At 40.3% G+C, this 12,124-nt stretch overlaps 2 protein-coding genes across 23 annotated transcripts in view; both read left to right on the top strand.

The window, feature by feature from the left end:
* Positions 1-5,285, top strand: part of Mga (MAX dimerization protein MGA) — a 123,628-nt gene extending 118,343 nt beyond the window's left edge. For 11 of the 13 annotated variants that reach the window (XM_048792895.1, XM_048792903.1, XM_048792897.1 and 8 more), the window contains 4 exons: positions 277-388; positions 675-908; positions 2,089-2,265; positions 3,154-5,285. In XM_048792895.1, the coding sequence (XP_048648852.1) occupies positions 277-388; positions 675-908; positions 2,089-2,265; positions 3,154-4,433 (1,803 nt within the window). In that variant the 3' untranslated portion in view covers positions 4,434-5,285. Of the gene's footprint in view, positions 1-276; positions 389-674; positions 909-1,425; positions 1,460-2,088; positions 2,266-3,153 lie in introns of those variants that run through there. The other 2 variants (XM_048792904.1, XM_048792900.1) reach the window with 2 other exon arrangements.
* Positions 5,286-5,430: 145 nt separating this feature from the next.
* The window catches only part of Mapkbp1 (mitogen-activated protein kinase binding protein 1), a 59,784-nt gene continuing 53,090 nt past the window's right edge, over positions 5,431-12,124 (top strand). For 8 of the 10 annotated variants that reach the window (XM_015480788.2, XM_048792921.1, XM_048792923.1 and 5 more), the window contains exons 1-2: positions 5,431-10,812; positions 11,346-11,568. In XM_015480788.2, coding sequence (XP_015336274.1) covers positions 11,452-11,568 — 117 coding nt within the window. In that variant the 5' untranslated portion in view covers positions 5,431-10,812; positions 11,346-11,451. Of the gene's footprint in view, positions 10,813-10,877; positions 11,569-12,124 lie in introns of those variants that run through there. The other 2 variants (XM_048792919.1, XM_048792918.1) reach the window with 2 other exon arrangements.

Here is a 12,124-nt window from a genome sequence, read left to right as displayed (position 1 = left end):
AAAACTGTGTGTGGGAACATTATGCCTGTAATCCCAGTGATGTGGGAGACTAAGGCAAGAGAATCTCAGGTTTGAGGCTAGCCTAGGCAACTTAGGAAGACTCTGTTTCACAATAAAAAATAAAATGGGTTGGGGATATAACTCAGTGGTAGAACACCCCTGGGTTCAATCCCTAGGGATTACCCACCCACCCAATTTATTAAAGAAATTTGTTAGCCTTCCTTGTTTTTGGCAAAGAATGGATCAATTGACATAATATTGCTATTTCTTTTCTAGGCATTCAGTGAAATTCAGGGACTTACAGATCAAGCAGACAAATTGATAGGACAGAAAAATCTCCTGACTCGAAAACGAAATATTCTGATACGGAAGGTATCATCTCTTTCAGGTGAGATAAGTAAATGGTCTTTGATAAAGAGCATAGTAACAGCTTTAGCAAGGAGAAATCCTCAGTAGACCTTTCCAGATACTACTTAGTTTAAGGCTTGGTGTTCCCTAAGTTTATATCAGAGTTATCTTTTGACTGGGTGGGACATACTTCTGGATTATAATCACTCTTGCCTTCCATAGTTTTGGGGAATATAGTTAAATCAACTGGATTTCAGTTGACTCTATTTCTCATTATTATGTGGGGTCATTCAGAGAGTGATAATTTATTCCCTATCAACCTGTAGGTAAGACAGAAGAAGTGGTCCTGAAGAAGCTAGAGTATATTTATGCAAAACAGCAAGCACTAGAGGCACAAAAAAGAAAAAAGAAGATGGGATCAGATGAGTTTGATGTGTCTCCCAGAACTAGCAAACAGCAGGAAGGATCTTCTACATCATCTGTAGATCTCGGACAGATGTTTATAAATAACAGGAGGGGGAAACCTTTGATTCTTTCCAGAAAAAGAGACCAGGCCACAGGTAGGAGGGACATTCTTTGCTTTCCTTAATATAGATGAACATCAATTTAATTAGTGGACTGAATGTCTTCTCTTGGCCATAATTTTAGTTAAATAAAAATGAATTATATAAAAAGTTGAATTAACATTAGATTTTTATTTCCACCTTTACACACACAAGCAACTCTTGAGAAGCTAACCAGTTCTGATTAACATGTTGATCCTAATTCTGATGGTAGTCTATAGTTAGGTGATTTTAGTAAATGCCAACTTTTCAAACTATATATATTCCCCCACCCCTATCCCTCCTGGCAATTCTGCCAATGGGTTGATAAAATTTGGGTCTGAGACAAACTGGATTTTTTTTTTTTTTTTTTTTTTTTTAAATTTTGAGCTGGACATGATGATGTGACCTACTTGGGAGACTTAAGTTAGGAGAATTGTTTGAGCCTAGGAGTTTAGGTCTGGGCAACATAGTGTGAGACCTTGTTTCTTTTTAAAATAAATAAATAAATAATAATATTTTTTTTGTTGAATAGACTCTGTTTCTCATCAGATCTATTAAGGAACAAGGTAAATTGTTTTTAAGTTCTTTCTATTTGATTCTGAGAGTTAGGCTATACTGATTTTATATTATTTGTTTTTATCCTTAAAAGTAACATATATCTTTTTTTACTCAGGCTAGCCCAGTGTACAAACCAGAAAATATAGCTTAGTATATTAAAACCAGATGGATACTAAAATACAAGTTAGTTTTAACATTGCCAAATCCAATGACATTATCATCAAGAAAGGAATTTGATAGTATTATCTCATTTCACAGGTGGGAAAAACTGAGGCCTGGAAACTTGAAATACTTTATTAGAAGTGGATAGGAAAGGAAACCTAGGGATAAAATTTTTCTTCATTCTGACTGTCTGTCTAGTCCGTCAAAAGCATTCCATTGAAAAACTGCTTCCCTAGCTCTGTTCCTCAACAAATCATTTCTTTCCCTTAGGGAGAATCTTTGAACAGGTAACCATTACTCAGTGAAAAGTGGTTCAAAAAAGCAAGCTCCGCTAGTTTAGTTTTACTAAATTGAAATTTACTTCTTTTTTTTTCAAGTCAGAGTTTGGTTTTGGGAATGCCTCCTAGACTCCTGGACTACACTAGCATTAATTGAACATATTTTATCCATAACTAATTTCTAATCTTCCTTACAGAAAACCTCTCATCCTCTAATACTCCACACACTTCTGCCAACCTCGTGATGACCCCACAAGGACAAGTGCTCACTTTAAAAGGTCCCCTATTCTCAGGACCAGTAGTAACTGTTCCTCCTGCTCTCTTAGAAACTGATCTGAAGCCTCAAGTTGCAGGCGGTACTGTAGCTCAATCAGGTATGTCATGTTGACTCTATGGGTAGTGGAAAAAAGTTCTCGCAGGTGTCTTACAGTGACAGAGGTAGCCCTTGGTTGCATTCTCTAATGATGGAAAGCTGTTCTGTTGGCAATGCCTTGGTGAGAGATAACATGTTTAACTTGGTCTTGTGGCACTGATTAGTGTATTTTACCTGGGATTGGGGACTATTTTGTGAACTCTATTTTTTTCCTAAGTAGAAGAATAAAAAAAGATGTCAAAAGTGAAAGGAATATGTTGAAAAGTCATTATCTTAATTTTTGGTGTTAATAAATATTTATCATAAATTTTTATGTTATACTCAGAAATCATGCACCTCCCACATTTCCAGCCTGTTTCAGTTTGAGCACCACTCCTTTTGGGGGTAAAGGGTTAAAAAGAACGTGTCATTTTGATGATTTAGGTTTCAGGCACCAAAATTTCTGTTAAAAAAAGGGTAAAGGGGATCCTCATCGACATTAAAGTCCTAGTTACTTTGTTGCCATTGCTAACAATAATTCCTTGTCTATACTACTACATCCACTCTGGAGGACTCCTCTGTTTCTTTTACTGTGCTCCTTCTAGGCTTTCATTTTACCTTCAAAGTAACAGCTAATTGGGTGAATCAAGATGCATTTTTGTCTTAGGATGAGAAGTAACTTGGCGGGCTTTTCTAAAAAATGATTCAGTGGAACTTTTTATTAATAATGGAATACCAGAGGGTCTTTTGGTTGTATTTTATTTGACTTATTATATTTCTTTCTTCTTGACAAAAGTAGACTGGTGAATTTTAACAATTCCCTAAGGTGTATGAATGGTGAGGAGTGGATGGGACAATTACTACTGTAGATCTAAATGAATTTCTTTTTTTCCAAATTTTTGTTTTTCAGAAAATGATGACTTATTTATGATGCCACGGATTGTTAATGTGACATCCTTGGCCACAGATGGAGGTGTGGTAGATATGGGTGGCAACAAATATCCACATGAAGGTACTGATGGGAAACCACTTGACCATCTGAAAGACACTGTCAGAAATGAAGATACCTCCTTAAAAGAATTGGATAGAATCTCTTCCAGAGGAAGCCATAGAGATGGCAGAATGGCATTGGGTCCAGCACAAGTTTTTCTGGCAAATAAAGATTGTGGTTTTCCACAAATCATTGATGTTTCCAGTATGCAGGAAGCACAGGAGTTCTTACCTAAAAAGATTACTGGTGATATGAGAGGGATTCGGTATAAATGGAAAGAGGGTGAATCAAGAGGGGAGAGACTAAAGTCTAAGGAATCTCCATTTCATAAATTAAAGATGAAAGATCTCAAAGACTCAAGCATAGAAATGGAACTGAGGAAAGTAGCATCAGCCATTGAGGAAGCAGCTCTTGATCCCAGTGAACTGCTAACTAGCATGGAAGATGAGGATGATACTGATGAGACACTGACTTCACTGCTCAATGAGATTGCCTTTCTTAATCAGCAACTAAATGATGACTCTGTTAGCCTGGCTGAACTGCCTAGCTCTATGGATACGGAGTTCTCAGAGGATGCTCGTCAGGCTTTTATCACTAAGCTGCCTCCCCGGAACAGAGCAACTTTCCAGGTTGGCCACTTGGGAACAGACTTGAAAGAATTGTCTGATGATATTCAAAGGGAGAGTGACTCCATCAGCCCCCTCCTCTTGCACTTGGAAGATGATGACTTTTCTGAGAATGAAAAACAACTTGTGGAAACAGCTTCTGAGCCAGATGTCCTTAAGATTGTTATTGACTCCGAGATAAAGGATTCCCTTCCTTCCCACAGGAAATCTAGTGATGGAGGGAAGAGTACATCTGGCCTCCCTACAGAGCCTGAAAGTGTGTCCTCACCGCCCATCCTACACATGAAGACTGGTCTAGAGAACAGCAACACAGATACTTTGTGGAGGCCTATGCCAAAGTTGGCACCTTTAGGTTTAAAAGTAGCTAATCCTCCTAGTGATGCAGATGGTCAGAGTCTGAAGGTGATGCCTTGTTTGGCACCTGTAGCTGCCAAAGTTGGGTCATTTGGACACAAAATGAACTTAACAGGGAATGATCAGGAAGGCCGGGATAGCAAGGTGATGCCTACATTGGCACCTATTGTGGCTAAATTGGGCAATCCTGGAGTCTCACCAGGTTCTGCAGGGAAATGAACTTTTTGTCCTCAGGCTGTGAGGGGAAATTGAATTTCAACTCCTTTCTCTGCAGACATCTGTTTATTTGTGTCATGGAACTATGCTCCTTGATTGGCTGTGATGGTATATATGGTGGATAATAATGGAGAAAGGGGGTAGGGGTGCTGGCCCTGGTATAAGAAATACTATGAAATTCTGATCATGTTAAAATGTGTTACCTCACTTGTGGTGCTGGGTCCCCTCATCCTAAAATGTGATCCATTATTGAACACGAGGTGCCCCTCTTACCCAAGGCATTGATAACAAGACTGGCTCCATAGTGGTACCTAGTTCTCTCCCCAGAGAGAAAAGGCTGCTTGAGACTTTGGAATTGCTGTGGACTGAACTGTAGTTGATAGCAATTAGATTGTCTAAAATCTAAGGAATGTGATGCACTTGTGCAAAGGGATTCAGAAGAGAGTTTTTAGTTGGCCTTTTAATAATAGGGAAAGATAGGTACCATGAAATACCAAAGTGAAGGATTTTATGTGACTCAGCAAAATCGTTTCTTTCATATCCCAACTAGCTTTCATTCCCTCACCTTTTCAATCAGAATTAACAAATTTTAAGCCTTCTGGTAAAGTAGGGATGAATTTAACTTTTACTATTAAGGTAATTATTTTGAGATGTTAAAGTGCTCCCTTATTGTCTTTGAGGGTATTAAAAAAATTATTTCATAGTGCCAGGGATTTCTGGAATATGTATTTTGGAGGTAGACATGGAGGGAGCCCTTCCCCATTCACAAATCATATCACTCTAGACAGCTAATGTGAAAAGCATTCTCTGTCCAGACCAGAGACAGTAGCCAAAATTAAACAAACAAAAAACAAAACAAAACAAAAAACAAACAAACAAAAAAAAAGAAAACAAAGAAAAGAAAAAAAAAATGGGGCTGGATATTTCCTAAATTAGCCTCCTGGTGCTTGAAGGTTTCATTCACTGTTACCTGCACATGATGTAAAGAAAAGTCAAGTCACAGTAGGCACTCTTTACCAGGGAAATAAGGCAGTATTTGAATCACAAGATATATTTTTTATCTGCTACCATGGATTCAATGATCTGTAGAGCTTTTTCACTCATTTGCTGTCAGGGTATGAACTGACAGCCTGTAAAGATAAAGATATTTATATTTTTGTATAGTTGTTTTCATAGATTTCTCAAAGGCTGAAGTTTTCAACCTAGAAGATGAGATTTGTATTGAGTATAGAAATGTTTCCTATCTAGTTTGTAAATAATCATGGTGCACTTGAGGGGTCTCTTGGAAACTCCTGGGGGCAAGAATCACTATTCTGAAAATGTATAGACTGGGATTTAGCTGCTGCATTTTGCCTTTCTTAAATGATTATATTTCGGAATGTAACCCCTGTTCTGTCTTCATTGCCAGGATTTGCTTGTGTTGTAAAACACTAACACAAGAGCTTCCAGTGCCTGGGCTGTGCCTGGGTTATGCTGTTTCTTCTATATCCCCTGCCTTCTTTATCCCAAGTCCCACTCAGCATTATTCAGACCTAGGTTATGAGACCAACTTTGGAATGGATCTAGCCAGTGAATTATTACTTCCATAGTGATTCCTTTTCTATTAACTCTGGTAATCAACAGATTGAAAAGGATGGGAAAATTTACTCTGCAAAGTGCCCTGGGGTAAATTCTTTGTTGGTTTTGTGCTGCTTGCCTTTCTAGACCTGCTTATCGGCACTTAACCTTCACTCATTGCTGAAGAAGCTTGAAGTAGTTAAAAGAATGCTCCTCATTATTTCTTCTACTCTTTACCCAACAGATATCATCCAATGCCTTAGCCAAGGAGTCCAGCCCCTGTCTTCCTTCCTAAAAATTGTTCTTGGAGATGCCAGTTCTTTAGCCTGGGTATAGCAGTTTCCCATTATTTCGTTGTCTCATCCCCACATTTCCTCCTGACTTCCCAAGGCTCTTGTTCAGTGGCTTTTGAGGGTCAGCCAAGGAGCAAGCAAGGGAGTGAGTAATCCTCAGGAAAAGAAGGACCATTTAAGCTTTTGAACACTTTCCCTTCCTTAGAAGAAAATAGGCAGATGGGCCAAGGTCAGTTCCTGAATAAAGGATATTTGGCTGTGCTTATATGAGGTGAAAAAGACAGAAATGAGGGATAATTCCCGGTGTTCAGAGAAGACTGTAGATGTCATTACAATCCCCACAAGCGCCAAGATACAGTGTTCTTAATACAGAGCTAATTTGAGGAGAGCTCAGTCTTCAGAACAAACCTGCAGTTTGGGCAGCAATCTGAAATCTCCAAAAATGCTTACCCTTTCACCTTACCCTAGGAAAAACTGATCTATGAAAATTACATGTGTGATTATGAAAGATGAAGTTGAGAGAGAAGAGTTGAGGAACCTGGAAGACAGTGAGCTCTCACCCTAACTCTTATAAGAAGCATGATCTCAGTAGACCAATAATTCGCCTTTTTATACAACTGTAAATAAATGGAATGTTTTTAAGAATATAATTATGTCAGATTTAGCATTTTGTTTTATATATTAAATATATATATATATATATCTTTCCTTTTCTGCTTTTGAAAGTGACTATTTTTTTAGAAACAAGAATAGAAGTTGTTTGGCAATTAAAGGGCAGGATGTATAAGCCTGAAATAAATTAGTTGTACTAATGAAAGCAGGACTTGGTGTTGGGAGGTTTGTGCCGAGTTGGAGTATATAATTCTTAATGCCCTGAGACCTATTTAAGAGCAGGTATCTTCGAAGTAGTTTTTTATGGGAATTTCTTCCTGTTTGCAAAGTTTTTGACATGCCATTTGGGGGAGGTTTATTATTCTAATCCTTGTAGCATGTCATACATGGAGGCTTCAAAATTTTGAACAACCTGATGGCAAATATTTGTTTCAGAAGTCATTCTACAGTGAAGAAAGGCTAGCCTAATACTTTGTGCAAGGCAGTTTGTTACCTTGGGAAATAACAGGATATAAAACAACAATCTTAGTAGCTAAGGACAGTAAGTATTCTTGAGGCAAGCAAGATACTATGACTACTTTGATAATTTACAAAAAGTTTTATTAAAGGCATTTTTTAGAAGTTGAGCTACTCCTATTTAAGAGGTCTCTAACAGATCAAGTTCAGTAATACAAGCTTCATATAGATTACTTACTTTGTATAATTTTATAATAAATGCAGTTGCTTTTTCCCAGAATTATGGATGAAATACCTGATGCTAGATCTTTCTGTAACTGGCTTGAAAATATTTTGAATATAGGACAAAGGCAGACAATCCATGTGTTATTTTTGACAGTGTTTATTAGTATATATTTTTTTCCTTAACTATACTGATTGAGATATTTGAAAAGGAATGGGGTGGGATGAATTGAGAGGTAAATGCACTTTGAAGACAGGTCTAGAAAATAATGATTACCCTTGTCCCTCACTCCCAGAATTAACAAACAACAAACAAACACAACAACTGTACACCATGTAGGTAGCACATTTCAGGTACTTCTATGAAGAATGACTAATAAACCAAGAATCAATACTTTTCTTGCACAAAATGTTGGTTTTGGAGAAAGTACTATGAGGAAATAAATTTTACATGGGCATGAATGGCTGGTGCATGGAAAATTAAAGCGAAGTTAGACTTACTGTCAGTTGAACAAAAACAGTTAAAATACATATTTGAAATAAAAGGAAATTATTTGATATATTTTTAAACCGGGACAACTGTAATATATTAAAAATGACTGAACTGTTCTACAAAGGCACATAAATATTAATAGTGATGGAGGTGAGTGTGGAGGGTGCTAAGGCTAAACCATTAAATTTTATCATTGTAAACTGCTGGTAGAAGAGATTTTTGTTGAACAGGAAAGCAGCATTGGAAGCATTGTCTTGAAATCTATCCCCTTTCCAACTGCAGTCTTTGGTCTCAGCTGTCTCACAGTGCCTTGCATGTAAAGGTGCTCAATAAATTTGAGTTGATTAGCAAATGTTTAGCCTGTTAAGTTTTCCAGAATCATTTAATTGCCCCTTACTTGCCTAGGGTGAATATACAGCTTGCATCTAAAGAGCATAATGCTAAACAAGACAACTATATAACATTTATTCCCAGACATCTAGAATTTTAGAATATGACAAACATGCATACAGATTTAGTACATATACAAGGAGAATGAATAGTGAAATAGTGTATGGACAATGAAATACTTTTATATAAAGAGACAACTGCATTTTGGAGAGTTGGGATGACAAGTATTTAAGGGGAGAGATAAGGGAGTAACATTGATATTCATACTGGACCTGGTATTTTTTTTTTTTTTTTGTAGTGTAGATGGACAGAATGCCTTTATTTTATTTCTATATGGTGCTAAGGATGGAACCTAGTTCCTTGCACATGCTGGGCAAGCGCTCTGCCACTGAACTACAGCCCCTGCCCTGGGAGTGTTGTTTTCTAAGGATTTCATGAAGCATGTGAACAGCCTGCACTTATTTCCATATTGGCATCTCAAAAGGTGGTATGGTACTTGGACAATAAAGGTTGGCTTGAATTGTGAAAAATTAAAAATGTGATTTTGGGCTTTGGAAGTTTCCAGATTCCATCCTCTCATTACACTGTTCTCAGTTGTATTTTATCTTAAAAAAGGATCATCTTAGTAGATCATCTCAGACAAGAAAAGCAGGAGCTTTGCCAGTGCAACTTCAATTTAAAATGAGAACAATTCAGAGAACCTTTTCTCTGAAACTAAACTGAAGTAGCTTTAGATAAGAAATAACCAATGACACTTAATAAACCCTTTATTTGGCCATGAGTGGGTAGGTGAGAAAGCTGTCAGTGGACCCAAAAATGACCTGGAGAGAATTTAAAAAACTGTGGGCACACTTTTTTCTTGTTTCATGGATAGAAGTGGAAGTTGCTAGGGTTGGCTGCACACAAGTAAAAAACACCAGGTGGCACCATTTATTAGCAGTGTTATATTAGCTTTGTGGAAAAGTCCAAGCACAGACTGGCAAGGTGTTTCTGGAGTCAACCACCTGTTTGTACAATTAAGGCTAATGCCTCTTGCCTCCTTTTTCCAGTTTTGGGAAAGTCCCATTTTAGTTCCATTAGATCTACAATGCATTGTTGAAGGGTAGAAGGCCTGACTCAATCTATTGCCAGTGAGATGTTATAAGGGGTGACATCTTTCCTGTCCATGTCAACCTGTGAACTTTTATGAATCTTGTTTTTAATATGTGGCCAAAGTATACGCAACACCTGCTTTGCCACTGTTTAGTCGTCTTTCTTGCTAATATATAATCTTCCTCAGGAATCCCAAAGATCTGGATAGGGTGAGACAGTGTACTACTATTCTTCAGGTCCAAGTTTTCTGATGTAGGCTTAACTTTTATCTATGAAATAGGAATACGTAGTGATATTTCCATGTGTTCCCCTCACCTCCATGAGCAGGAAAAACTACCATCAAATAGTCCGAGAAGGCTTCACAGTGACCTCGGCAAGTATCCCTGGGGAAGAGGGAGTAGTATTCACAAGTAAAACTTGACAGGACCGAGGGAAACATCTGGAATAACACAGGCCTGGTTAACTGCGGGGAGAGCACTACAGGACACAAAACAAATCCCATAAACTAATTGACTTGGTTTCACTCCTGGCTCGCCTAAAGCTGTATTCGAAGTTTCTGTCTCCCGCCCCTTTCTTCCATCACGACCAATCAGCTTGCCCAGATGAAACCCTGTTGTTAGCGTTTGAATTGGATTACTCCGAAGAATCTTTTAACACGTGGGCCAAGCACTAGGTTGGCCGTGATCAGAAACTATTGGAACCGCTTTAAATCCTAGCGTTTGGGGTGGGATGGGAGCCGAGTTTTTTGGCTGTATCTCAACCTTGTAATTCTGAGCTAGTTTGTTTCAGCCACGGTCCCTCGGGCCTATCAAAAGCCAACGTTAGCACTCTGGGGGCGTGGTTATCGTCTTGGGGCTCTGGGAAGTGCAGTTCTCTGGGGCACCAGGCTTATAATACCATAAAAGGCCTGGTTCTCTCAATTCTGAAGCCGTGTTCTGTTGACCTTCTTCTAAGAGCGGTACCCAACAATTATACTGTGCGGAATCCGTAGTTCTTCAGTCCCGAGTCCTTGTCTTCCTAGGTCTTTCGCTGGCTCCGCCCCCGCAAGCCTGGTTTGTCCAGTCGCGAAACGACCTCCTGGCTACAGACCGCACCCCCTTGCGTCGGCTCCTCCTTCCCAGTCCCTAGCTTGGCCCAAGCGCTAGTTCGCGTTTTGAGCCGCTGGTGCCACCATAGCTGCTGCTGCCGCGGCCGCAGCGGAGCTGAAATCGCCGAGCGCGATGCCTGAGGGCGCTGTGAGCCGGGCAGCCCTCGAGCCCCGGGGCTGGTGAGGCTGGGCCCGAGCGGGGGCGCTGACGAGTAGCAGGGGCTTCTGAGGCGGGTGAAAGAAAAGTCTAGGCGGTTGTGGATGGCGGAGAGCGAGCTCCTGAGGGTCGGGGGTGGGGGAGGGAGGCTCCCTTAGCAGAACGAGTTGCAGGGCCATCACGAGCCCAGCCACACCGTGTCCTCGCAACCGCCAGCACGGTCCCCGTGAACCTCCCAGTGGCCGCTTCCTCTGAACAGTGCGGTTTCCATGGGAACAGTTCGGCGTTAACGGAGAACATACCTTCCAGTAGTTCTACTAGAATCTGCCCCATTCTCCAGTTAAATGCCTCTCGCAGGCGTGGGCCTGGTATCTGTTCGCAGTTCAGGGTCCCCCCCCGCCCCTTTCGTGTAGCTCCTTCCCACGTTGTAAGAAACCACGCAGGGCTTAAAGGTGGGGATGAAGGAAAAGGGGAGGGCAATACCTAGGGATAAGAGTGGCAGACAGGTAGGCAGAAGACACCTACTGTGATGTTGAGGTGGCTTCTGCCATCTCAGGCCAGTGAGAGGTCATTTTGGAAGGCTGTTTGGAGTGAGAAGGCAGTGCCACAGTTGAGACAGGTCCCAAGACTGGACCAGGGACTGTCCCACCGGGCTCCTCATCATGATGGCGGTGGAAGGGTCAACCATTACCAGCCGGATTAAGAATCTGCTGCGGTCCCCATCCATCAAATTACGCAGGAGTAAGGCAGGAAACAGGCGAGAGGACCTCAGCTCCAAGGTGAGTCATAGCCACCCTCTTTCCATCTCTTTATCTTCTCCTTGCTCCATGTTCCTATTTCACCTTCTTTCTTGGGAAAGAAGAGAGCTAGACACTCCTGTTGTCTCTAAAAGATCAAATATGCAGGCCTCTGCCTCTCAAGCAGGCAGTGATTTGGTTTTGGGTTGGAGGAAAAAGAGCGGTGTGGGTAGGCAGTGGTGAGATTCATCCATGAAAAGAGGTGAATAGTAGGAAGGTGAGTTCAACTGTGATCTCACTACAAATTAAGTGTTTGCTTCGGGAAGCTAGTTGATATACTATGACTCAGTTTCCCTTCTTGGAAAGGGCTAATGGGACTACATACCCTATGTGACTAATGTGGCTGCAGTATTGACAGCTGGGTTTATGTAAGACTGTAGTAACAGAAAGAAATACCTTAACATCTTAAGCACCTTGTCTGAAATATTGGTCTGGTAATTGCTCTTACCTGGGGTCAAAACAAATTTGTTTCTTTAAGAGACCTAATTAATTAACTGGAGTATCTTGGCCTTCTTAGGAATGAAAACATGCAAGAAGC

The sequence above is a fragment of the Marmota marmota genome, unplaced genomic scaffold (assembly GCF_001458135.2).
Source record: "Marmota marmota marmota unplaced genomic scaffold, marMar, whole genome shotgun sequence".
In the NCBI taxonomy this organism is placed as follows: Eukaryota; Metazoa; Chordata; class Mammalia; order Rodentia; family Sciuridae; genus Marmota; species Marmota marmota.
The sequence above is the reverse complement of the archived record's forward strand: the minus strand, read 5'-3'. Positions and strand labels throughout refer to the sequence as shown.